Source organism: Conger conger, chromosome 6 (genome assembly GCF_963514075.1).
Source record: "Conger conger chromosome 6, fConCon1.1, whole genome shotgun sequence".
Lineage (NCBI taxonomy): Eukaryota > Metazoa > Chordata > Actinopteri > Anguilliformes > Congridae > Conger > Conger conger.
In genome coordinates, this window is record NC_083765.1 from 15572551 (window position 1) to 15597351 (window position 24801).

The window sequence follows — 24801 nt, forward strand, 5'->3', positions numbered from 1 at the left end:
TAAATAATTTTCGCCAAATGGATGCAAGAACCCGGCACCTCGATATCACACCTCGTCCTGCTACGCCACCTGGCAATACACCTTCTTTGGCATGTTTTATTTACATTATTTTATTATCTTTGTCATGGTGCCTTAAATCACTTTGCAGTCACGGTTGATTTGCCAGAGGCACCATCACATTACTGCTATAATTCACTATTTTTGGCTGACATTTTCAATAAAAGCGCACCAACAAGAAAAACGCACCAACACGAAAAAAAAATAAAAAAAATAAAAACTAAGAAGCGGTCCATAGTTTCTGCCAAAGCTGACAGCCATGAGTCTTTTTCTACCATTTGTGATACATTTAGAGAAAACATTCCAATACTATGTTGGAAAATAAAGCTGTTTTTTTTTTTTTTTTGTTTACATATTTATTTAGGGTTGCAAATAAATATGCTCCTTCAAATATGCTCTCTCAGCTCCTTGTTCAAGCAATGGTCCTGTCCCGACTGGACTATTGCAATTCTCTGCTGGCTGGCCTTCCAGCATCTGCCATCAGACCCCTACAACTGATCCAGAATGCTGCAGCCCGTCTGGTATTCAATGTTCCCAGACATTCACATGTCACCCCCCTGCTCCGCAACCTCCACTGGCTGCCTGTTATGGCTCGCATCAAATTTAAAACTTTGGTGCTCACATACCAGGCAGTTAAACGATCAGCCCCTGTATATATTCAATCCCTTATCAAGACTTATACACCAACAAGACCCCTCTGTTCTGCCACTTCGTGCCGTCTGGCGCCTCCTCCTCACCACACCGGCACCTCACGCTCACGACTGCTGTCTGTCCTGGTCCCACGGTGGTGGAATGACCTCCCGGTGGATGTCAGAACGGCAGAGTCTCTGACCTCCTTCAAGCGCAGACTGAAGACCCATCTCTTCAGGCTACACCTTTCCCTCCCCAACTCACCACCATGATTAGCCTTAGACTGTAATGGCACTTATGTATAGATTGTATAGATATTGTTACTTGTATAGGTATTGTTATTTTTTGTATTCTAGCTGCAATTGTGGTATGCTAGTTTGAAAGTTGATTTTACTCTTAAAGGGTTCTGATTTTCTGCATGTTTACACTAGGACTCGGAACTATACTGTCCTCTCAGGTCCTCTTTGCACTTGTTCTTGTGTTTAATTTGCACTTTGTTGTACGTCACTCTGGATAAGAGCATCTGCTAAATGCCATGTAATGTAATGTAATGCAATAATTCTGGATCCCACTGTATATTGTCTTTATCATGTTCAAAATTGTATTGCATCAATTATCAGTATTCGCCTCCCAGGGACAAATAGTTAACTTGTAACTCAATCCTGCTTTAAGTTCTAACAATGTAACAGGTCACTCCATTTTCTGGTCGATGAAGTAAAACTAAATTGATTTCAGAGATGACAAATTTGTGTTGTCGACTGCCTGCAGAAATATAACCCACACCCTTTAGAGCAGTGGTTCTCAAACTTTTATTATTTTATCATTTATTAACTGGCAATGCAAGGTTACTGTAAGTCATTCAAAAGTGAAGGCTGTATTAAACATAAAATAAAAGTTTTTCCCTCTATATGTGAGTTTAAAAAATGCACTAATGTAAAGTCATTTAATTGGGTGTTGGACCAGGCCTGGTCCAAACAAAGTTTTTATAGTACATAGAGTATACACTGCCTATAGCAGACATTTGGACAAAATATGAATGAAGTGGAAGATGCCATTCAACATGAATTCAAGCATTTATTACAAGAGAAAGGACATAAAAACTGGGAGTTATACCTTATCTGTTACTGAGAGCATGTCATTTTTACCAAGTGATTACTTTTTTCAAACAAAAACAAAATGTAACAACCCTAATACTGGCTGAGATGCTTGTCACTGAGCGAATATACAGGAGACATGTCCTTTGCTGTAGTGTTGTGTAAACTGCCTTCCAGCCCCTTCCCCCTTCCATGTGATGTTGTCCAATAGTGAGAAGGGTGTCTTCATAGAGATGGGAGAGCGAAAGAGCTACTCTCCCATTGATATGGTTGGGGTCACTGGTTATTGTCACACATTGCATTAATCATCTCCACCACACAGACTGAGCAGAGCCCTCTGGTAGTCTCCTTTAGTGTGTTCCTGGAAGAGGGGAGAGTGATGAAGAACACAGGACTTAGTTACTTAGTTATGACGATGGTTACGGTTACCTACTGTAACTTCCACTCTACTGTTCACTGCTGTGAGTGACAGCGAGTGACACCCAAAAGGCTGATCAAGTCTAGCAAATTATTGCAATCAGCGTACTTTTCACTTGTGACAATATAATATGGTTTTTAACAGTTTTTAAGTTTGGGGAGACACAATGTCTGCCAAATGTGAATACGCATGACACCTCTGGTTAAAATCATGTGTTCAATTTGTTGGTAGTGCCTGGGGGGAAAATCCACTCATTGTACAGGAATGCATTTAAACTCAGTGAAATCTTTGCTTATGCAGAGACCCTGGTTTCCATTGAGATGAACAGGACATGCATGTGATCTGTGAACTCAGTAACATAACACGATTGTGCATGTTATTTAACTGCATCTATATGTATCTGTAACAATAAGATTAAATTAGTCCATCTCTTTGTTTTAAATCAGGCCTAGGTTCATGACCTCCATTTTGCTTATAGTTCTCTCTCTGTAGGTGATACCTGGTCTTCTATTCAGGCATCATTACTTATTAATAAGTTATACTTGCTGTGAATTTAGTTGATTACATGTATATAAATGGTAAATGGTTGGAATTTATATAGCTCCTTTATTCAAAGTGCTGTGCAATTGATGCTTCTCATTCACCCATTCATACACACACTCACACATCATGCAAGGCACCAACCAGCTCCTAAGGAGCATTTTAGGGGTTAGGTGTCTTGCTCAGGGACACTTTGATACACCCAGGGCAGGATCGAACCGGCAACCCTCCGACTGCCAGATGACTGCACTTACCACCTGAGCCCCGTATGTATGAAATACACTCCAAGGTAATCTGCTGAACAATCGTGTCTTAATTGATTTGTTGAAGTGTGTGGTGCTGGTATGTAATGAGCAGTGTGAGACACTCACTGCAATGGTCTGGTACAGTGACTTTCCATACTGCTTCTTAAACTCGGTACGGATCTTCATGAGGTCCACCTCACAGCGAGAAACCATGATCCTGGTCACCACCTTTTCCTTAGCACCTTTACTCTGAGCCAGAAAATGTAGGAGACGAGAGAAAGATGGAGAGGACAGAAAGATGTAGGTCTGAACAGGATCTTAGCTCTTCTGTAATTCTTTCTTACATCGAAATTCTTCTTAAGAATAAACTGAGGATTGTGTTAAGTTACCTTCATGGCATTGCATAATCTGTTCGCAAAGTACAGCTGTTTGTTTTCAAAGCAATCAACTGGAAGAAGAAACAAAAAATAATTAAAAAGAAGGACAGACAGATACAGAAAGAGAAAGGAGACAAAAATATTTAAAGAGTATTTTTGATGCATTTTCCTTGGCAGTTTTCCTTGTATTAATTACAGAAATCAAGGATTCTTGGCAGGCATCATATTTTTTTTTGTGTGACCCTTGAACACTATTACTTCTCTTACAGCAGGCTGCAATTATGTTCAACAATAAATGAATGAACCGCTAGCAGGAACAAGGCAGGAAGGATAATACTAGGCTTCAGTCAGCTCATTCTGCCTCTTGCATCAGTCATTGAGATTCAGGCATCTATTCAAAATGATGAGGCGTTTTTGATCAGGTGGGAGTACTGTCAAATGCAATACGTACAAATGCACGCATGAACACAGACACACCGAGGAGCAGTACAGAATCCAGCCAGTACAGGACAGTCCTGAGTGATGCGGTGACTTCAGACACCGTCTGGCGTACACAGTTTACGAAGTTCAATACCTAGAGTAAGGAAGGATTTTTCCAGGTCCCCTTTCACTTCCTTGTGGATGCTCTCCTGCATGTTATAGGGGCTGTAGCTCTTGTACCTGTCAAACACTAAGGAAACACCACACAACTATAACCATTGCTTATACAGTATTTTGCATTTTACCAACTTACACAATGAGTTCATTTCTTAAGCAATTTAGCACTTGAACCTGAAGCATTCTGACTGCTCTGTTGTCAGCTGGTTCTCAAATGTAAGGGATCACAATTACACACAATTAAAATGGCCAACATCTTACTACAACACCCAAAATTGGTTGAAATTGATTGGCCTTTTAATACTTTGATATATGGGAGCATGTTTAAGACAGGATGCTGCCTATAGCAGACATTTAGACAATAGACAGTAATGCACATATAGTATACACTACCTATAGCAGACATTTAGACAATAGACAGTAATGCAGATATAGTATACACTACCTAGTTATTAATACGGTCATAATATTACAAATAACATATGCATTTTGTTAATCAACCAGCTTCATTTTATCTCAGATTTAAATGTAAAATGAAATGTATGAGAAATAAACAATATATAAATATTTTTCCTGGGATCACGTTTTGGGATCCCAGACGGGAAGGCACCTTTCTGCAGGTGGGGAACACTCCGCTCTGACATAATGGAGATCCAGGTGGCCACATCAGTGCCTCTCCTCTTGACACCAGCTTCATACAGGGCCTGCAGGAGGTGGGATTACAGGGCAGGCGGAGGAGAAGAATAAGAGATTACAGCAGCTAAATAATGTCTTGATCAGACAGTTGTATATGCACCAGCTACAGCTGCAGACTGCTAGTGTATCCTAAAGATTATACTCTGCTCAAGTACAGGAGTGAACCAACATAATTTATATAACTAAAATAAATTAAGGTAATTGTGGTTGGAACAAAAACCAGCTTGCAGACCGGCCCTCCAGGACCAGAGTTGTGCACCCATAGATTACAGTAAATCATGCAAGACTCCTGCAGTCTATGAAACATTCACGGTTTATTATTCCTTACAGTCTTACATCACCTCAAGCATGGCTGGTGTTTTTTGACATCAAATGGGTGCAGTTACAGTATTTTAACACTTTAATTGAAATTGGTGGTTGAATATTATATACTGAAGCTAACCACACTGGCACTAGTGAGCAACATCTCTCAGCAAAACCAGAAAGTGAGCTGAAAAAATGGAGCCCAGTTTTTACCACTTCAATTGAACGTCTGACATTATATACAGTACTGATGCCTCATATTCCAGGTATTAAACATGGCGTTTCTTTTCACAGATACAGACTTCAGAAAAAGAACATCACACTCACTTTTGCATCTGCATCAATCTTCTCATAGTCCACAAGGTTGCTGGGTGCTTCCCTCTTTGTCTGCAGAGGGAAGGATCCAGTGTTACGCAAACAACACAATCCAGGAAGATTTGACTACATGAGTCCATCTCTGTTATTCTGTCACCCTTACCTGTACAAGGGCCAGCAGCAGTTTACAGAAGTTTCCGGAGGTGTCTCCAGCCACATCTTTCTCCAGGTCTTTCTTGAACACTGCAGAGGTGACGCATGGATGAGATATTACTGTATGAATGCCTGAAGACAGACAGCTTTTTGTCTGACTGTACACACCAGCAGATGTTCTTCACTTACACTCTTTGTAGACTCGCTTAATCTCCACTAGCTCTTCATTGCTGCGAGAGCAGACCATTTCAATTAAACTTTCTTCATCAGTCCCTAAACCCTGTTGTGGGACAACATCATTTTATGTGATAAATATACAGGACACATAGTAATACACCAACATATACAAAAATAATATTGTCTGTGCTTTTAATCAGAAACCGCTTTCTCTTCATGTTCTACCTCAGGTCTCTCCGAAATGTGCTTCTGCAGCCCTCCAGTAGAGGGAAGTAGAGATGTTCTATGGTGTCTTTACTGTGCATGATCAATGTAGTCCATTATGACCATCTTTCCCACTCTCATGTCATGCGATAACTTCATCACTTAAAATGGACTCGAGCTGAACTATACGGCTTCAGCTTTGTACCAACTTCTGCAGGGCCAGAGATTCAATACCCTGTGTGTTCCTTACCTTCATAGAGGCCTTGAGTTCTGATGCATCATACTGGGCGGTACTCTTCATCAGACCCAGGACCACAGTCTCCAGGGATCCAGACAACGCCCCCTTCAGAGCTGTAATCATATCCTGCAATCATAACATAGTTTGCAGTTTGGTCCAAAGCAGATCCAGGGAACACAGACATTTTTTTCCACAGAAGGGATTCTCTTCCAGTGCAGCCATAGGAAAACATAATCATATCAAGCATAAATAACAACACACAGCTAATGTATTTTAATTATTTGTTTTGCTTATGGAGTGTAAGAGTACTGTATGTCACTGTGCTACTCTGACCTTCTTGGCTCTTCTCTCATAGTTGAAGGCAATCTCGCGCCTCTGAGTGTAGCTGCGCTTGGTCAAGATGTCGATGATGGTCTGCTCGTCCACACCTGCACATTATTATACATCAGTCAAAGTAACAGGACAGGAGGCACTTTTAGGACAAAAGCGAATCACAAGATGAAATTCTGAAGGGCAAACAAAAAATGACAGTTACTGTAAATTGGAAAGGGGGCAACTTGAGTCTGGAACTATGGAATTATATTCCAGCATTACAACAAACCATGACTGCAAATGGTGGAGGAAGCCCCAATGGCTATAATGATTTGCAAGTTTGCTACATCTTTTTCCCTTTAAATACAAGAAAATGTGCAAGCCGGTATGGAAATTCTGTAAGCCTGAGGTCTGGACTCGGTCTTTGGTAAGAGAAACCACCCACTCCTGGGGTTTGGACATAGCCAGGAAAGTGACTCATTTGTCCCAGCTCCATTTAGGCATGTTGGTTTCCAGCCGGACCTCAAAACCTGGAAACAGCTGCAGAAAAAATCCCCTAAACACTTTACTTTTAACTGATTCAACTCCTTTAACCTGCTAATTTCCCTTAACTTGTTTTGGTTCATTAACAAATTAGTCACTTTAAATCATTCATCTGCACAAGATTCTACTTTCTTCACGATAGTCATATGTCCATGCTCATCATTTTTCTGATGAAGCCAAATAATAATAATAATAATAATAATAATAATAATAATAATAATAAAATGATTGTATTGTACAACTTACTGTAAATACTGTATACTGTATTTTACTGTGTATATATAGAACATTACTGTAGTAATGTTTAGTGTTCAGTTCCATATATGCACTTTCCACTCAAAGGCATCATAATAATCATTCAGTCAGTCAGTCAGTCAGTACAGTCACTGTCTTACCCTTTGTTTTGATAGCAGTCTCAATTCTGGCAGCATCTCTTTCAGGATCAAAGTCAGGAAAGGGAACCACGGTGGGGTATTTGGGCTCACTCTCCTGAGGATTGAGAGGCGTTTTAACACCAAGGGTGCAGCTACATCACAAAACATTTCAGGGAATACAGTGTGAAATACAATGCGTGATCATTTAAAAGAAAATACAGACACCACTTCCCATCAACCCACATACACAATGTTCTGTGGAACCATTCACTTTAAGAGACCATAGGGGGCATTTTGCATTGGCTTTTTTGTGCTATCCTCTCCGCTATAGAAATGGTTGGAAAATTGTTAGGGCCTTTTTGTGATACAGTTCCCTTTCATTTCTATTCCTGACATTAATGGGATTTTTTGTTCAAAGGAAATGAATGTACTAATCACAAAAGGTGTTCCTTATTGCTGTGCTGTGTTTGGCCCTATGATCTACCACCCCCTGGTGAGGTCACACAGTATGTCACAACAGTTTGCTATTCCACTGTCTTGCTGATGATACGGAAATTCTCATTTGATTCATATTCATGACATAAGGAAATGAATAGGCTCCAAATTTCATTATGCTTGTGTTTTATTTAAAATGTATCGCTTTATTTATTTCAGGATGCCAAGTCTCTGAAAAACTATTTAGTCCTATGAACTGCATTTTGTCATTTTCAGTTTGAAGAGCAGCAGCCTTGTGTTACAGCAAGGCAACTTTACAAATGAATGAAGCATTTATATAAAGGTCCTATGAGGCGAGGCACAGCTTGACCTGAGCTCACCCATCTATTGAGGGGAGTAACGTTTCCAACACAACTCCACTGTCCAGCTAAGTAAGCACTGTGTGAAGATTTAATCATGTTGAAGAAGGAAGCTGCTGTCATGGCAGGCTACTCACCGAACCAAAATACAGGGTAAGCTGACCCAAAAACTCAGAAACTAATGCCATTTTGACCTTTGGAAAAGAGGAAAAACGTTTTAGGCAATCATCAATATAACAATTAGACTCACCAATGTTTGTGTGCTGCATTTTACAAAAGTTTAAAAAGTGTTTAAGTTTTTTTTGTCATCAGTTTATACAGTATTTGTCAGGCTTCATGACAACCAATTTTATTGATTCATTGTGCAATTAAAGTGTCATGGTGCAAAGGTTACCGTTATGCAATTTGAGATTTTTTCATATGCCTCTCTTTGTACCCTAAAATTCATTATTTTGATTTGAGTGGCAAATCATTACATTGGAAAATCTCCCTGCTGATTGTCTTATAGAACTGCAGGACAGGGTTGGCTATCTCAAAGAAGTGATGCAGTTTTAACGCTGAAGGGTGGTCACAAAAAATATTGACTTGATTAACTTTTTAACTATTCTGCCAAATTACTAAAATGTAATGTAAAATGTATAGTACGTTTATTTAGGACCTTTCATTGAATTATTTTTGAAAGAGAATCTTATCTGTACATAATGTTATACAGGTGCCTAAGACTTTTGCACAGTACATGTAAATGTAATGTATTTAGCTAGACATACAATACATTTTTACAATGAGCAAAAAGGTAATGTGTGCTTGAGGTTTAACATCACTTTTCATGAAGGTGATTTAGCAATAGCTATTTCTGCACAGAAACCACAATAATGTAGTTACAGCAAGCATTTAATGTTAAATCTTAATTATAAGTACAGCTACACTAGAGGACTTCCTTAGATAGCCTCATATGTATAGTTTAAGCGTAACCCTGATCCTGATTTAGCGAATGCTCAAAATAAATAGCATAAAAAAACATTAGTATTGCTGAAATGTTTGCTACAAACAAGCAACCATTTAATAAGAGAAATGAGCAACAAGCACATGCTCAGATGCCTCATATAGAAAGCATGATTAATAACACATGAATCACATATCCTGTACCGTCAGGGAGATTAAGGAATCATATACTGTGTATATACATTTACTTTATCCTTCAATTGCACCATTGTTTAAAATGGAAATGATTAGAGAGTAACAACAGCCAGTGATTGCATCCCAAACCCAAAGATATATAAACAACTAAAGCACTGCAATTATGCTGAGCTCCACAAATCCTTTGATGTGATTTGGTGGATGGTATAATTTAAATAAAGGGCCTGGTTGGCACTCACACCGACTCTTTGCTCAGACACACCCAGGAACGCACAAATCAGGGCCACTCCAAAGAATGATGTGAAATCCAATTATCACTCTCACACAACTATCACAGTTTCTTCTCACACAGGGTATCAATTAGGACAGTTAACTAACTTGAGCTTACAAGTAGAACATTTACAGGTCCATCTCAATATTCACTCTTTACAGAAACAAACAAAAAATGATTTGTATGAAAGTGTGGGAGGATCCCGAGGAGTCTCTTCACCATTGCTGAACTCACTGCAAAGTGAAACAGCAAAACTACACTTCCAGCGGCACTCCAAGTTAGCAATACTTCCCTGAGGGAGATAGGTCAAATGTAAATCATTTCCTACTGACCCACACTTTTAACTTCAATAAATCCTCAACAAGTACAGTAGCAAGAAGCACACTTACCTGGGTTAAGTGAAACAGTTCCAACACTGGGTAACTTGTGCAGTGAGGAGATGAGGTGGGTGTCGTGTTTAAATACCAGAGACAGTATGCCAGCATGCTTTGTGCTCCAGACCACACCCCTGCACAGAGCAGTCCCTCCCCTCCCTGTCTCCACCCGCTGCAGCAGGGCCAGACTGTTATACACTCAACACTTACCCCACACCTACCTCTCACTGTGACACTTTCGTTAGAGGAACCACTTGGGAATTTTCATCAGATCATAATGGTGGATAGAATGATCGGATAGAATGATCCAGCTCTGTATCTCCCATTCACGCTAACATTGCAACACCTTTACAGATATGGTGCAGGGTAGTTTTGGGTTAATTTTAAGTTGGGACAGCTTCATGGTAAAACAATACAAGGACTAAAGAAGCATCACAGGGTGAAGACCAATGAGCCAACTGATTCTCTCTCTGGGACTCATTCCTTCTGAACGAGTGATACAAATCCAGTACCTCACTTTTCCTTTTTTAAAGACCATTTTAGGAGTCTGAGAATTTAACTGAACAGCCCTTGGGTCCCTGATCTCACACTACATTAATTGAACACCATGCGTTGGTAAAAAATAGCCCCAAACATTCAGTGAAACACACAAATGCCTCTGCACTGAGTGGTTCTCAAGCGTAAGATGGGTCAAAAAGCTCCAAACAGACCTCTGAGGGGTATGGTTTCTTCACCGAAAAGTTAGAATGATCTAAACTGAACACACAGCCTCTACACATGTTCAAACCACAGCAGGTGAGGTGACCACTGCCCTCATAAAATCAGCATATTTATTTTGTTCGGCTACAAGATGACGGCATATCAGACATCATCAATTTTCATATTTTAAAACTAAACATCATGCAGGCCAGACACATTCTTTTTAAATCCATGGTTTTTCAAGGGGTCTGTGGTATTTTAACTTGACACTTCAACCAATCTGCAATCTTTTTGTTGTTGTTGTTAAACAGATGTTTTCACAATATCAAAATAATTATTTCCCATTTCCCAAAATGAATACATATACAGTGGTGTGGAAAAAGTGTTTGCCCCTTCCTGATTTATTTTTTTGCATGTTTGTCACACTTAAATGTTTCAGATCATCAAACAAATATAAATATTAGTCAAAGACAACACAAGTAAACAGAAAATGCAGTTTTTAAATGAAGGTTTTTATTATTAAGGGAGAAAAAAAATCCAAACCTACATGGCCATGTGAAAAAGTGATTGCCCCCCCCCTGTTAAAACATAACTTAACTGTGGTTTATCAAATTATCCAATTTCTCTAGCCACACCCAGACCTGATTACTGCCACACCTGTTCTCAATCAAGAAATCACTTAAATAGGACCTGTCTGACAAAGTGAAGTAGACCAAATGATCCTCAAAAGCTAGACATCATGCTGAGATCTAAAGAAATTCAGGAACAAATGAGAAAGAAATTAATTGAGATCTATCAGTCTGGAAAAGGTTATAAAGCCATTTCTAAAGCTTTGGGACTCCAGCGAACCACAGTGAGAGCCACTGTGCCACAAATGGCGAAAACATGGAACAGTGGTGAACCTTCCCAGGAGTGGCCGGCCGACCAAAATTACCCCAAGAGCGCAGCGACGACTCATCCAAGAGGCCACAGCGCTGTAAGAGACAGACTCATTGCAAGTTATCGCAAACGCTTGATTGCAGTTGTTGCTGCTAAGGGTGGCCCAACCAGTTATTAGGTTTAGGGGGCAATCACTTTTACACACAGGGCCATGTAGGTTTGGATTTATTTTTTTTCTCCCTTAATAATAAAACCCTTCATTTCAAAACTGCACTCTGTGTTTACTTGTGTTGTCTTTGACTAATATTTAAATTTGTTTGATCTGAAACATTTAACTGTGACAAACATGCAAAAAAAAAAAAAAAAAAGGCCAAATGTAGTTGAGTGAAATCTGTAGCAATTTTTTGACTTTTCAAAGCTAGCAACCAGATCTCTGTATACAAAAAATGTAAACAAAAGTAAGCAAGATGCTGCAAGTACCATCCTCATCTCAAACACTCATCATGGTTTGTTTGGAAAGTGTCAGGGGTCTCATGATCTCATGGCAAAGTCAGACAATATAATATGCTTGGTACAGTATTACCATCTCCTATTCAAAGTGTGTTGTGCTTTCTGTGAGTCAAACTCTGAACTGTGAAACAAGTCTAAAACCTCAATCTGCAAAATATAATTCCAAATATACAAATATGTTGTTCTCCATAAGCTGGTAGGAAGAAAATGTTGGCATGCCATTTTAAATACAAATGCAAAAATAAAAGTTTAATAATTTAACATTAACCAAATCCAGAATTCACAAAACAAAATATATGGAGGAATACAGAGGAAAAGCAACATCTTTTGTTACATTATTAAGCCTTAACAAGTGATCCAACGTGTAAAGGTAAACTGAATCAATACATTCAATCAATACAAAATGTACAGAATTAGAGAAAAAAAGAAAATAGTGGGGGCATAAGTATCAGCAACTTAGAAATTATTTTTTAAATGGCTATATACTAGTCTCCACCAATTTGGGACACAAAGCATAAGAGAAAAATGGAAGCCTCAACATTCAGCCGTGTCATGTGTCCTCAGCGTTTCCTTGCCATTTAGGCTCATGTTCCGTTTTAAGCTTAATTTTCAGCAACACTGGATTTGTCCTTCCCTTTGTTCCTCTTCTTCCACTTCTTCCATTTCTTCTTTTTGGCTGACCCATGGGGTGTGCCTGGCTGCGCCGGGACCCCGGCAGCTCTGGTGCCCACAGCTTTAGGCCTGTTTGTCTGCAAAGAGAGGGGGGCCTTAAAACACAATACAACAGCAGCACACTACTTACATTTTACATTTTACATTTTAGTCATTTGGCAGACGCTTTTAATCCAAAGCGACTTACAAGTGCATAGGTTCTACCACAAGTCAAAGCATCACATCCAGAACTAGAAAAATACACCTGGACTGCTGTTCTAAACATATAGTCGTCATCATAAGTGCAATTTTTTTTTTTTTTTTTTTTTTTTTTTTTTTTGGGGGGATAACTGTTGATCGACTAATACGCTTCTACCCATGCTAATTACCAATGTTATTTATGGGCTTTGGAACCTGGGGACTGTATTTCAATTCAGGGACATTTCACCAGCACAATCAGGGGCAGAGTAACATCAATGCAATGAGTCCTCAGGACTGAACAACTAAAAGGCTAGAACATTTGAACTTATCTTAACATTTAACAGCTACTTCACATTATGAAACTGATGTCACCAAAATCAAGAAGGTGACAGGAGAACGTACCATTTGGCCATAAACACAAGAGAAATGGGAGTGCTTTCATATCCAACACCAAAACCGAGAGCCATGCTGTAGACGCAGGGCCTCTTGGAATAGTTTGTGGAATGTCTCACAGTTTCCTCACTGACTCAGGCTGTGGTGACTGACTAAGTCTGGGAACACCCACATCTCCTGCTTTGTAGTTCACAGGGCGAGACGATCACTAGGCAACAAGAGCCCTGCAAGCAAATATTATCACCTCTTGGTGGCGCTAGAGGGTTTGAGGCACTGACACCAAAATTAGACAGTCCTCTATCAGTCTGCAAAAATTCACAATTTTCTAACATACGGTTCTAGGGGTTGGCACAGACCTACATAGAACACTACTAAGAAGAAAGCTTTTACAATAGGCGCTTGTCCCCTAATAATAATAATAACAATATGAATTTATCTTCAGACTAGATATATTTACAATGAAAAATGATACATAAAACAATCACTTCAGTTGCGACAATTTATTCGATTTATTGACAAGGACATGTATTGTTACTTATTGATTTAGCATAGCCATTATTATTTTAAGATGGTGGTGATATAAACACTGATGAGATCACACGCAGGAAGTCATGCAAGAATGTATGTGCAGCTGGTGCAACCAGCCCCATGTGATATGGATATTTTAAGAATGTGCTTCGCAACAAATCACATATCTTAAGAAAAGTTGTGAAATGCTTACAGTCCTCCTCCTCTGAATCTCTGAAAAACCTATTTGGGTTTTACAACACACCCAGAATAAAGCAAGCTCTAATTCTTAACCACTACCAGCACAATAGCAGATAACCAATGAGTGCTGAAATGGGTAAATTTGGTTCAAGTTTTACAGTGTGTGGGAAAGATTTGTCTGATTAATTTCACTTTTACTCATTTTTACCAGCAATTATGTTGCCCTTGTGTAATGAAGCAAATATGTAAGCCTGAAAAGTGAATTGGTAAAATGATTTTTATTATAGGCAAGACATACCGTATTTTATGGAATATGAAACAACATTATTGTAACTACTAACAATTAGTTCACTCCTCGAGTCTCAACAATAAGCCTATATTGTAGTATTAGGGCTTATTCCAACGCAAGAAAATTATGCGCCAATGAAATGATCCATCAACTAGTGGGAAGGGGGCTCTGTTGCTTAATAAATGCATCTGTGATCATTGTGTGCAACAAATTGCCGCAATTTAAATTTCCAGTTTAATGCTCACTTAGCCACGGAACATCTCCATACAACTCATTATCTGTGCAAATATTGCCTTTTAGGATCACATACATCCCTACTCACTACAGTATATTAGAGAGGGTACTATTTGGAAGGTATGCAATTCTCCCCTTTCTTCCCCTTGTGACATTTTTAATCAGATGCTCTATCACTTTAGTATATCATACTGTATCTGCAGGGGCTCTGGAGGAAATGATTGGGCCAGCCCAGTACCTGGAAGGCGATCCTCGGTGGGAAGGTGCATGGGACGCGGTTGTGTTTCACATGGAAAGAGAGCAGGTGGGTGGGGTCCACTGGCACCCAGGGCACAGGGCCTTGGGCTGGGGTCTGTGGCAGGTGGCTGTGGGCCTGGTGCAGGTCGTAGGTGGCCCGCGTTGTCTTGGTCCCGTCGACCGCTTTCACAATGGTGACAAGAGGCTCCCCTGCTTTGTGGGCCAACAGGTACCTGCCCTCCTGCAAACTAGACAGACACCAGGTTCTACATCACTTCGCAATACTGCCGTTTTAAGGGGCTCATCGGAGAGTGAGGCGTGATAATGGCTGGGGTGGAGTCCAGTCCGTCGCAAACAGAATATTCCTCTACTGAAAAACAATACTGTTGTAAACTAGTGAGTAACTTTTCATGCCCTGCCCAGGCCTCAAAAGACCAGCCGCCAGACTGAGAATTCCTTCCAACCATAATCATGATGAATGTATGTAATAACATAACTGCCTACATTAGACCACTATCTAAGTATAAACATTCAAACACTCAGCCAAATATTCATACCTGGAAGCAAGAGAGCCTGGTACTCACCCAGCAACCTTTTTCAGCAAATGCTGGAGAATATTCAGCGACTTGGAAGGGCTGTAGACCAGATTACAAAAAGAAAAACACAGAAACAGACTGATGAGATCTAAAGGTTTGACACGGCCCTGTAATTTTGTAGGAAAAAAAACAAAAACTCAGATCAAAAACACATTAAATGGCGGCATGCAAAAATGGGGAAACATGCTGGTTAGAGCTTCGTCTGTCCCAGACGTAGAGTAGCTCTGTGAAACTAAGGCTTCGGGCAGGTGGGAGATGCATGTGAAGACGTAGCACAGGGTGAAAATCTGAAGCCAAACAAACGCATGCAGCAGTATGAGCGGAGAGCTATACTCACACAAAAGCACACGAGGCGTTCAATATTTTCTCATACGGGAGCTCCTCCATCACGACCAGCTTCGACGTGAGTGCATCGATGTGGCCTGTGGGGTGAGAACAGCAGACCAGGCATTAGAGATAAGGAGGGTACACACCAGTAGCAGTGTGCTCAGGAGGAACATGGTCTGAACACTGCAGTCCCTCATGCTAATACTGCCGTGACTTCACGTCACACAGCAACAAATAGGGCTCTGATGATGCGCTATTTACGGTCACCACACTGGTGCGACTGGATTATTGTCCAATCACAGTCGTGACTGAAGCAGCTATTCTCTACTGATTGAAATGTTCCTTCATGACTTCAGAGATCAGTTGGCATGGGCCTCCTGCAGCTTTGAGGTCAACTAACAGCTAAACATAGATTGATTTCCGTCAACAGCCAATCAGCACTACTCCACAAATATGTCAGAAAGCAAATGATACAATTCTAGCTGTATGCATTTGGTCACCCCCTGTCACAGCATTACAAAGACAAATTTAGATCTTTGCAGCAAGCAAATTTGGATGCATGCTTTAAGAAAACATGATACTGCAAGTCTTTCTATTACAATAATACCCGCAAGTAATATTTTTTGTTGTAGAAAGTAAAAAGATACAAAACTCCTGCAAAGAGGCTAAACATGAGTGCTTCCACTAGGAATTCCCCTGGTTTCAAAACCACTACTCTACAGTCCTTTCCATGGAACACAGCCAACACACCACTTCCCTCATGAACAATGACTCAGGACAGCAACCCTGTCTAAATCACACACGGTTATGACAGGGAAAAGTCCTGGTAGCACACTATATCAATGAGACTTGCGGGGACCTGTTTGAAGTTTATTTCACCTAGGACACTGAAGAAAGCAAGAAAAAGGGATGCGTGTCATCAGTGAATGAAGCACAGGGTGAGTATGTCTTTCTGATGGTTCACAAATAGCTCACCCTGGCCACACTGTCCTGTACACATCACTTAAGACTGCTGTGAATGAACAACCCAGGGGAAGCATTCAGAGATATGCCCTTCAGAAAAGACCAGGCCAGGGTTTCATGAACTAATGTCTACTAATCAGACCTTTAACCTTGATAATACACAGCCTATTGAGTTCAATTTCATTCTGAGCTGGTTTCACAGACATAGATTAATGATGGTCCTGGACTAAATTGAGATGGAGAATCTCCATTTAAAATTGAATTTAGTCTACAAATAGGCTTAATGTGTGTCTGCAAAACTCACCTTCCATGTTCTAGAAATGAATAAAGCTCACCAGGCCAAACAATAACCTGATCCAGAGAAGGTACTAGAACTAGTTAAATGGTAAATGGTTGGCACCCATAGCGCCTTTATCTAAAGCACTGCACAATTGATGCTTCTTATTCACCCATTCATACACACACTCACACACACCCATGCAAAGCGCCGACCAGCTCGTCAGGAGCATTTGGGGGTTAGGTGTCTTGCTCAGGGACACTTCGACACAGCCCGGGCGGGGGATCGAACCGGCAACCCTCCGACTGCCAGACGACTGCTCTTACTGCCTGAGCCATGTCGCCCCACATTTAGAACTAGGTATCGGCGCAATCCCATTCCCGGCAGAGTAAATCAGCCCACGCCTGATCATTACAACACACGAATGGAATGCAGTGATGCCTTGCCAGATCCACCCTACTGGGTACACAGCCATAGCTCCGGGTCCCACAGGACTCTCAGACTGCAGGGCTCTTCAGTTAGCATTAGGAACACAGGTAAGGGACACATCAACAAAAGAACATATGAACCTTAGGAAGTAGGAAATATTGGCAGGAAGCAAAGCCTCCAGTGTTGCTTTAACTGGGTGGAACAAGTACACCACACCCTGCAGTGGGGAAATTCACAGAAAGCTAAACATGCGTTACGTTGGGGATGTATGTTTATGATTCAGGGAAGGTACAATAAGGCACTACCACACTGCACGCACAATTGTAAAAAAACAAAAAAACAAAAAAAAAAACAAGTACTTTCTCCAGTACTTCCAGCTGAGCAAGATTTAGTTAGCAATGAGTCTGATCCTGAAATGACTGTGGATATAGGGATACAAGAAAACTGGGGCTGAACATGCCCTGTTTTTAAGTAAGACAGAAGTTACAAATGTGGAAAAGTGCAACTATCGGGCATATTTCATTTCCCATGGACACATCTGAGAGACCAATCCTCTCACAGAAAAGTGGTTGCACCGTAGGCATGGAAACACGGCAAACAAACTGCAAACATTTGCAGCGAGTCATCACAATGGAAAAGATTTCAGGGCTAGGGGGACTGGGTGAAGTTCAGGCCACAAAGCTTCGCTATCATTTCTAGTTTTCATTTTTCATTTTCATTTGATTTATAAGCATAAACGTTTTAAACGGCTGAAAGTAGTGAAACAGCCTTGGTGTCTGGAGAAATCAGGGAGTGTGACTGGCGTTATTAGGAGGAGACAACCTTCTCAATCTGCCAACTCTATCCTGTTATCTTAAAACCCCACCCTCCACATGGATTTTTCTATCACAGTATAAGCCTGATTTAATATTCAGAGCTTGAACTGCGTGGTACAGAGGTGACTGGATACTGAAATCATTTCATGTGTTCTTTTTATGTTTTACTACTACTACTTTTACTACTGCCAGCAATGATAATTCCCCTGGTTGTAAAACACAATATGCCACGGCAGAATAAACAAATAGAAAAAACTTAAAATGTTTTAAAAAGGCCTGACATTTCTAATTAGTTACAATCAGCACAATTTTCAATTGTCTTCCACCACCTTTTCATGGGTTCAAGACACATTTTCGGCTACACCTATGTAAGGCTATGAGCACCCTCTGGTGAACAGAATGTGTACTAAATTAAAACAAGCAATGAAACAGTGTGCAGCTAGCGTATACACACAAGCATTCCCTTCAGGATCATGGGACAGTATTTTTTTTATTTGCAATAAATTATTTAAGTATGTTATTAGTGACTGAACACATGACCCACTTACCCACATAGGACAAAGTGCTGGGGTGCAGCTTCCTCTCAGCCCATAGCTGACAGACCTCACTCTGAGTGAGACACTCTATACCGTAACTCAGCTGATACTCCAACTTCGCCAAGAAATGAGCAGGAACAATCTGAAGAAAACAATTTTGTTAAATTTAATCATAAACTACCCCCAAAATGAATTGAAGTGTGAAAAGAACGATTGAAAAATGTAACAATTCCTCCATTTTCGAAGTGTGTGAAAAATGAATTGTTCCAGCGAAATCATCTTTGAGCGGTGGTTTCCTACATTACCCAGTCAATGCAATTCTTTGTGGCAAGCCCCGTTTTGTCCCATGAAACGCTGCTCCCATGAAATGATCCACAGCAAGGTATGTGGATACCACAGCTCTGAGAGCACACCCTGGACAGAAGCACCAACCTCTGACACGGTCCCGTACGTCCTCCGCAGGGCCAGGGGTACCGTGCTGCGCACCATCAGGAGGAGGTTCTGCAGGCTGTACAGGCAGTACAGCAGATTCCCCTCCTGCGGCCTCTCATAGGCCGACTCATCCTCCGCACTGAGCAGCAGGGCTTCTGACAGGAGCCCTGTACAGCAACACATCACACCAGACTCACCACCGGCATTACTGTACAGCAACACATCACACCAGACTCACCACCGGCATTACTGTACAGCAACACATCACACCAGACTCACCACCGGCATTACTGTACAGCAACACATCACACCAGATTCACCACCAGTATTACTGTACAGCAACACATCACACCAGACTCACCACCGGCATTACTGTACAGCAACACATCACACCAGATTCACCACCAGTATTACTGTATAAGAACACATCACACCAGATTCACCACAGGAATTGCTGTACAACACATCACACCAGATTCACCACCGGTATTACTGTACAGCAACACATCACACCAGACTCACCACCAGTATTACTGTACAGCAACACATCACACCAGATTCACCACCGGTATTACTGTACAACAACATATCACAGCAGACTCACCACAGGCATTACTGTACAGCAACACATCACACCAGATTCACCACCAGTATTACTGTACAGCAACACATCACACCAGACTCACCACCGGCATTACTGTACAGCAACACATCACACCAGATTCACCACCAGTATTACTGTATAAGAACACATCACACCAGATTCACCACCGGCATTGCTGTACAACACATCACACCAGATTCACCACCGGTATTACTGTATAAGAACACATCACACCAGATTCACCACCGGTATTACTGTATAAGAGCACATCACACCAGATTCACCACCGGTATTACTGTATAAGAACACATCACACCAGATTCACCACCGGTATTACTGCACAACAACCAGCATTACTGTACAACAACACATCACACCAGATTCACCACCGGCATTAATGTACACCCAACACACCATTACATACAACACACACCAACCAGCATTACGCACACCAAATACACCTATTCTAGAAAACCAAGATGTCTGCTGCTTACTAATCTTGTATATTGATATTGCTTTTGCCAGTGCTGGCATGATTTATTTCACATACTTGAAAATAGGGATGCACGATAACATTGGACTGATATTGTACTAATGCCAAGACTGTGACACCCTGACTTACATCGGGTGAGCACTTACTCTTGCACTCTGCAGTGGTCTGCTTGTTAACAGGACCAGTGGCTGCTGAAGCCGAACAGACAGAGGCCGGTTGGACTGGGCCCTGATTGGCCTCCAGGTAGGATGACACACACGGCTTCACCAGGGACTGAGAGTGGCTCTGAGCTGGGGGTGCGGGGCTACCCTGGGGGGCCCCACGTGGGGGTGAGGACAGAGGCTCCTGGGCGAGGTTGGGGCCAGGCTTCAGCAGGGCGTTCTGCATGCGCAGAATCTGCCCCAGCTGGTCGCACTGCTGGGACGCCCTGGGTGCAGCTCGCCTGCCGGGCCTTTTGGCCTTCTCGCTGCCTGGGGGTGAGGTGGTGCTGCCCTGGGCCCGTCTGCCTGCCTCCGGAGAGGGGGACCTCGGGGTCTCTGGGACACCGTCTGAGGAGAGAGAGCTGCTGGGGTGCCGGGTGGAGTAGGAGGGAGGAGAAAGCTCCTTCCCCGCAGACGTGCTCGAGGGCTCGGGCCGGTCCGTCACCGCAGAGTTTCTTCTGGGAGAGGAAGGAGCGTCGATCACCAGCCGCTCTTCGTCTGAATCGCCAGTGGAGGAGAGGTCTGAGGGACACTCTGCATCAGGCTCCAGTTTCGGCCTCTTACGTGGCGGGGGTCTTTCTAGGGAGGGGCTTTTGACCACAGGAAGGGCAGGTTTCACAGCACTCTCAGACGGCTTTGGTTCTTTCCGGCTCTTGGTTGCCGATTCGCCAAAGGTCTCTAGATCTGTGAGGTCTACCTCAAAGTCAGCACAGTCTTGGGCAAAAGAAAGCAGACTTCTCTGGCTTTCCTAAAGGAAAAAGAAAATTCACTTGAAAACATAATTGCAAAAAACACTGCACCATTGTATCATTTTCTAGAATTTATGAGGAACATTGTGGACATATCTTGAAATCAACTTAAACAAGCCTGTGAAAAATAATGGGGGCAATCTGTGAAAAACTGTGCCCTACGCTGAAGTATAATATTCCCAAACTGTACCATGAAATCCGGGGCTGATTTTTCCAACTGAAGCTCTCGCACGTTCTTTGGTTCAGTCCTCTTCAGTGCCAGTTTCATACTCTCCTCGTGGAAAAGTTTACTCTTCTCCCTCGTGGTCATCTCTGTTTTGACCAGAGGAGAATCGATGTACACCTCCTTCCTGGGATCTGGGGTTCAAAAACACGTAGGATATCAAAGAATGAAGCCAGTCAACAGGCTCAAAAAAAGCTGTACAGAAAAGCTGCCTCTGTGTACCAGGGTAGGAATGCAAGCAAGAGGTTTCTTAAAGGCAAACTTTTGAGCGCTGATCATCAAAGTTATAGCAGGAAGTGCGTTAGGACTGAGAGGGTGTGCATAACACAGAATAGGTGCTACTTTTGCTTAATGTAAAACACTTTTAGCTACATTTTATGCATGAAAGGTGCTATATAAATAAAGTTTATTATTATTATTATTAATAGAAGAAAAAATGTAATACTTTGATTTTAGTTTATTTACTGTATTTAAGAGGTCCCTGAACAGAATCTACTCAAGTTCCTCAATTTCTAAAGGGTCCCTTTGACTTCACACCATCATACCTTCCCCAGTGGTCATCCTCACCCAGACAGGAATCTCCCACTGCTCGGGGTATTCTGGGCCTGGGTTGTTGAGAAGCGTGAGAAATGCCTGCCTGGTCACACAAACATGTGGCTCATATGTTGCGTATAGTTTTGCTGCGTTTGGGTCATTACTGATGTCCTGCAAAAACAAGAGATGTAGAAATAAAATAAAACAAAGTGGGGAGTTGTGAACCATAATATTTTTCAATAAAAGCTATCTGCACTACTTTGGTGGAGTGATTTCATTGTATTATACAAGTTAGTTCCAACCTCGCATTGTGACTGGCTGAGATATTCAAAGGAGTGACATTATCTCATGATAACACCAAACCAAACAGCTATGTTCATGTTTGGTTGATTAATTGTATCAGAAACATAACCTAGCAACACTTCAGAAGAGCTGCTTCCTGTCCTAAAAACCGCATAAGTTTGAACCTGAGTTACTGTATCAGTCTAAACGTGTTGGTAAAGCTGTTGTATAATTACAATACTTTCCATGAGATACTGTCATTGCTGTGCTGCATTAGCATGCAGTGGTCTAATAGTGCCATGTGGTGTCATGTGTTCCAAGTTCTGAAAATGCAAAAACTAGCCCAAAGTGAAAAGCTTACTGTGTGCATCAAACTGGCTTTCTTCACTGGTAGAGTCACTGATGACACTGGCTGGTAGTCTTCTGGTAACGGAACATTTTGGTGCAGCTTTTTAGGAAGCTCCACCATCATCACATTTCCCTGCAAAAAGCAAGGAGGAGGAAACAACTGGTTGGAATACCAATAGCAGGCAACTGAGCAACAAAGAAGTGAGGCAAACTTTTCATATGAATTTCCTGTGAAAACAAATCAGCATCCTTGCACGTACCAAAGCCAGTAGTTGCTTCTCAAAGTTCAGAGAGAGGCCAGGGTTGAATTTCCCCCCGGTTATGCTGGTCATTTCATGGATGAGATATACCTGTGGGTAATTCTTCACCATTTCAAGGCTGGCTCTGAGACACTCCTGATAAACGCATAAGTGGCAGAAATCCATTGTTTGTATATTACCGAGACTGACAGATAAGACTTCATCAGGCCCAAGGTGACCTCAAAGCACAGCATCAGAAAAAGTCAAATGCGGTACATACCTCTGAGTATAGAGCTGCGCCATGGGGCATGTAGTTGTAATCATCTGCACAAATCTTTGCCACATCCTGCAGGTACTTCATGAACTCAGCGGTTTCATTGTTCACATGCTTTTGCAACAGCTGGAATAGAAGGATGAATAGGTTAAGTACACTCTTTACCACTGAGGAGACCACAAATATTTGGAACTGCCCACTGAAACCAATATAAACCACGTCACTTAAGTAACGCTCCCTTGATCACATTTTGATGCTTATGACATTCTGTTTAGGGAAGAGTATGAAAAATAGGACATTTTCTAAATTTCAAAATGTTCAGAAATATACAAACATCATTAATTTTGTTTTGCACATGCCATAGTATAGACATATCTTGTCTAATATCAACTGAATTGAACTCCTCTCTGTGTGGAGACTCCCCTTTCATATTTCATTTCAATTGAATAGAAGGGTCTTACTCACTGATAAATCATCATCTGTCAGTGAACCTGGAAACAAGGTTTGCTTCAGCCAATGCATGTATAAGGTCTGTTCTCTGACCGTCAGCCAGGACAAACGAGGGAATGGCACTTTGGGTTCTGGAAAAACTTCATTTGCGTTTCCACGAGTCAACGTTTTCTCTAGCTCCACTGAGGGGGCACAGTCTGATTTATTGTCGCCGGTTTCTACTTTTGGCTCCGGCTTTACTTCAACCTTTACTGGGGAACTTGAAAATAGAAACCATAAAAACACAATCACATATTTGCAAGCATGGCATTTTCCAGAAGAAACAAACAAACAAAAAGACCCAAATAGTCACAATCACACCGCATGCAGTTGCCAATAGCTACATACATTGCTGAATCACTTGATAAATATGTTTGTTAGCCAGTCTGTCACAGGCCATAGACATATGTACAGTACGTACCGAATTTGTGCTATGGCATTGGCACATAGCTCTTTCACAGTGGGTGCCAAAGAGTACTTGTCATACAGGTCTCGAGAAAAACCAACGGTGCCACCGCAGGGGCAATCATCCCTGGGAATGAAACGATTGTCTCGGTTTTCAGCTATTCATTTTTAGAACACATACAAACAAAAATAGCAAACAGTTCAACATTTCTTTACGTTAGTTAGGGCTAGCACTTAACTTAAACTTAAATCCGTGGAATCACAGAATGTTTATAATCGCAGAATAGTAAATTCTCTAACAGCTGCTTTAATCACGTTAGCTAGTTACAGTTAGATGATAGCCATGAGAAACCTTTAGCACTAGCTAAGTAGACTATAGCTACAGTCAGCAACACTTAATGTGGAACAGAAACCAAAAATATTTTTCTTACATATATTTTAACCATCTACGTACCATGACAACTCCATAGCATCGCTGACCAACGTGAAATCAGAAGCTTCTGCTCCAAGCCAAGCAGCTTGAAACGGTTTACCGCTGGCTTTGACTGTGTTACGTTTTTCATCTTCCCCCAGGAAACAAGGCCCCGCTTTCATTGCTCGCTGCACTTTTTTTTAACCCTGTTTTGAACGATGAAATGTTCATTCATTCATTCATTCATTCATTATCCTAACCCGCTTATCCTGAACAGGGTCGCAGGGGGGCTGGAGTCTATCCCAGCATTCATTGGGCGAAAGGCAGGAATACACCCTGGACAGGTCGCCAGTCCATCGCAGGGCATACACACCATTCACTCACACACTCATACCAATGGCCAATTTAGACTCTCCAATCAACCTAACGTGCATGTCTTTGGACTGTGTGAGGAAACCGGAGTACCCGGAGGAAACCCACGCAGACACGGGGAGAACATGCAAACTCCGCACAGAGAGGCCCCG

The 24801-nt window shown here is 41.6% G+C and overlaps 2 protein-coding genes across 2 annotated transcripts; both read right to left on the reverse strand.

Annotated features, from left to right (window-relative positions):
• Positions 1-1748: 1748 nt before the first annotated feature.
• LOC133130555 (annexin A2-like) lies at positions 1749-9988 on the reverse strand. Its single transcript, XM_061245216.1, has 13 exons — positions 9865-9988; positions 8205-8261; positions 7295-7388; positions 6378-6472; positions 6057-6170; positions 5615-5705; positions 5436-5515; positions 5285-5344; positions 4569-4662; positions 3936-4031; positions 3374-3432; positions 3111-3233; positions 1749-2142 (listed from the first exon to the last, which is right to left on the reverse strand). The coding sequence occupies exons 1-13, from the start codon at positions 9958-9960 to the stop codon at positions 2083-2085; spliced, it is 1119 nt and encodes a 372-aa protein (XP_061101200.1). The 5' UTR covers positions 9961-9988; the 3' UTR covers positions 1749-2082.
• Positions 9989-12158: 2170 nt separating this feature from the next.
• Positions 12159-24410, reverse strand: ice2 (interactor of little elongator complex ELL subunit 2). Its single transcript, XM_061246287.1, has 15 exons — positions 24320-24410; positions 23882-23992; positions 23437-23680; positions 22978-23097; positions 22719-22853; positions 22472-22591; positions 21840-21999; positions 21262-21428; positions 20269-21070; positions 19026-19192; positions 18606-18735; positions 15584-15668; positions 15235-15285; positions 14652-14898; positions 12159-12686 (listed from the first exon to the last, which is right to left on the reverse strand). Exons 1-15 carry the CDS (start codon positions 24331-24333, stop codon positions 12540-12542), a joined length of 2700 nt encoding a protein of 899 aa, XP_061102271.1. The 5' UTR covers positions 24334-24410; the 3' UTR covers positions 12159-12539.
• Positions 24411-24801: the final 391 nt, after the last annotated feature.

What these genes read in the sequence shown, in the direction of transcription:
- LOC133130555 (XM_061245216.1), bottom strand. Translation starts at nt 9,960, where the DNA reads ATGCTGGCATACTGTCTCTGGTATTTAAACACGACACCCACCTCATCT. An exon ending in AACTGTTTCACTTAACCCAG is followed by an intron (nt 8,262 to 9,864) that starts GTAAGTGTGCTT and finishes TCTTTTCCAAAG; the next exon opens with GTCAAAATGGCATTAGTTTC. An exon ending in TAAGCGAGTCTACAAAGAGT is followed by an intron (nt 5,516 to 5,614) that starts GTAAGTGAAGAA and finishes TCACCTCTGCAG; the next exon opens with TGTTCAAGAAAGACCTGGAG.
- ice2 (XM_061246287.1), bottom strand. An exon ending in AACGCCTCGTGTGCTTTTGT is followed by an intron (nt 15,286 to 15,583) that starts GTGAGTATAGCT and finishes TCTGGTCTACAG; the next exon opens with CCCTTCCAAGTCGCTGAATA. An exon ending in CACCGAGGATCGCCTTCCAG is followed by an intron (nt 12,687 to 14,651) that starts GTACTGGGCTGG and finishes CTCTCTTTGCAG; the next exon opens with ACAAACAGGCCTAAAGCTGT.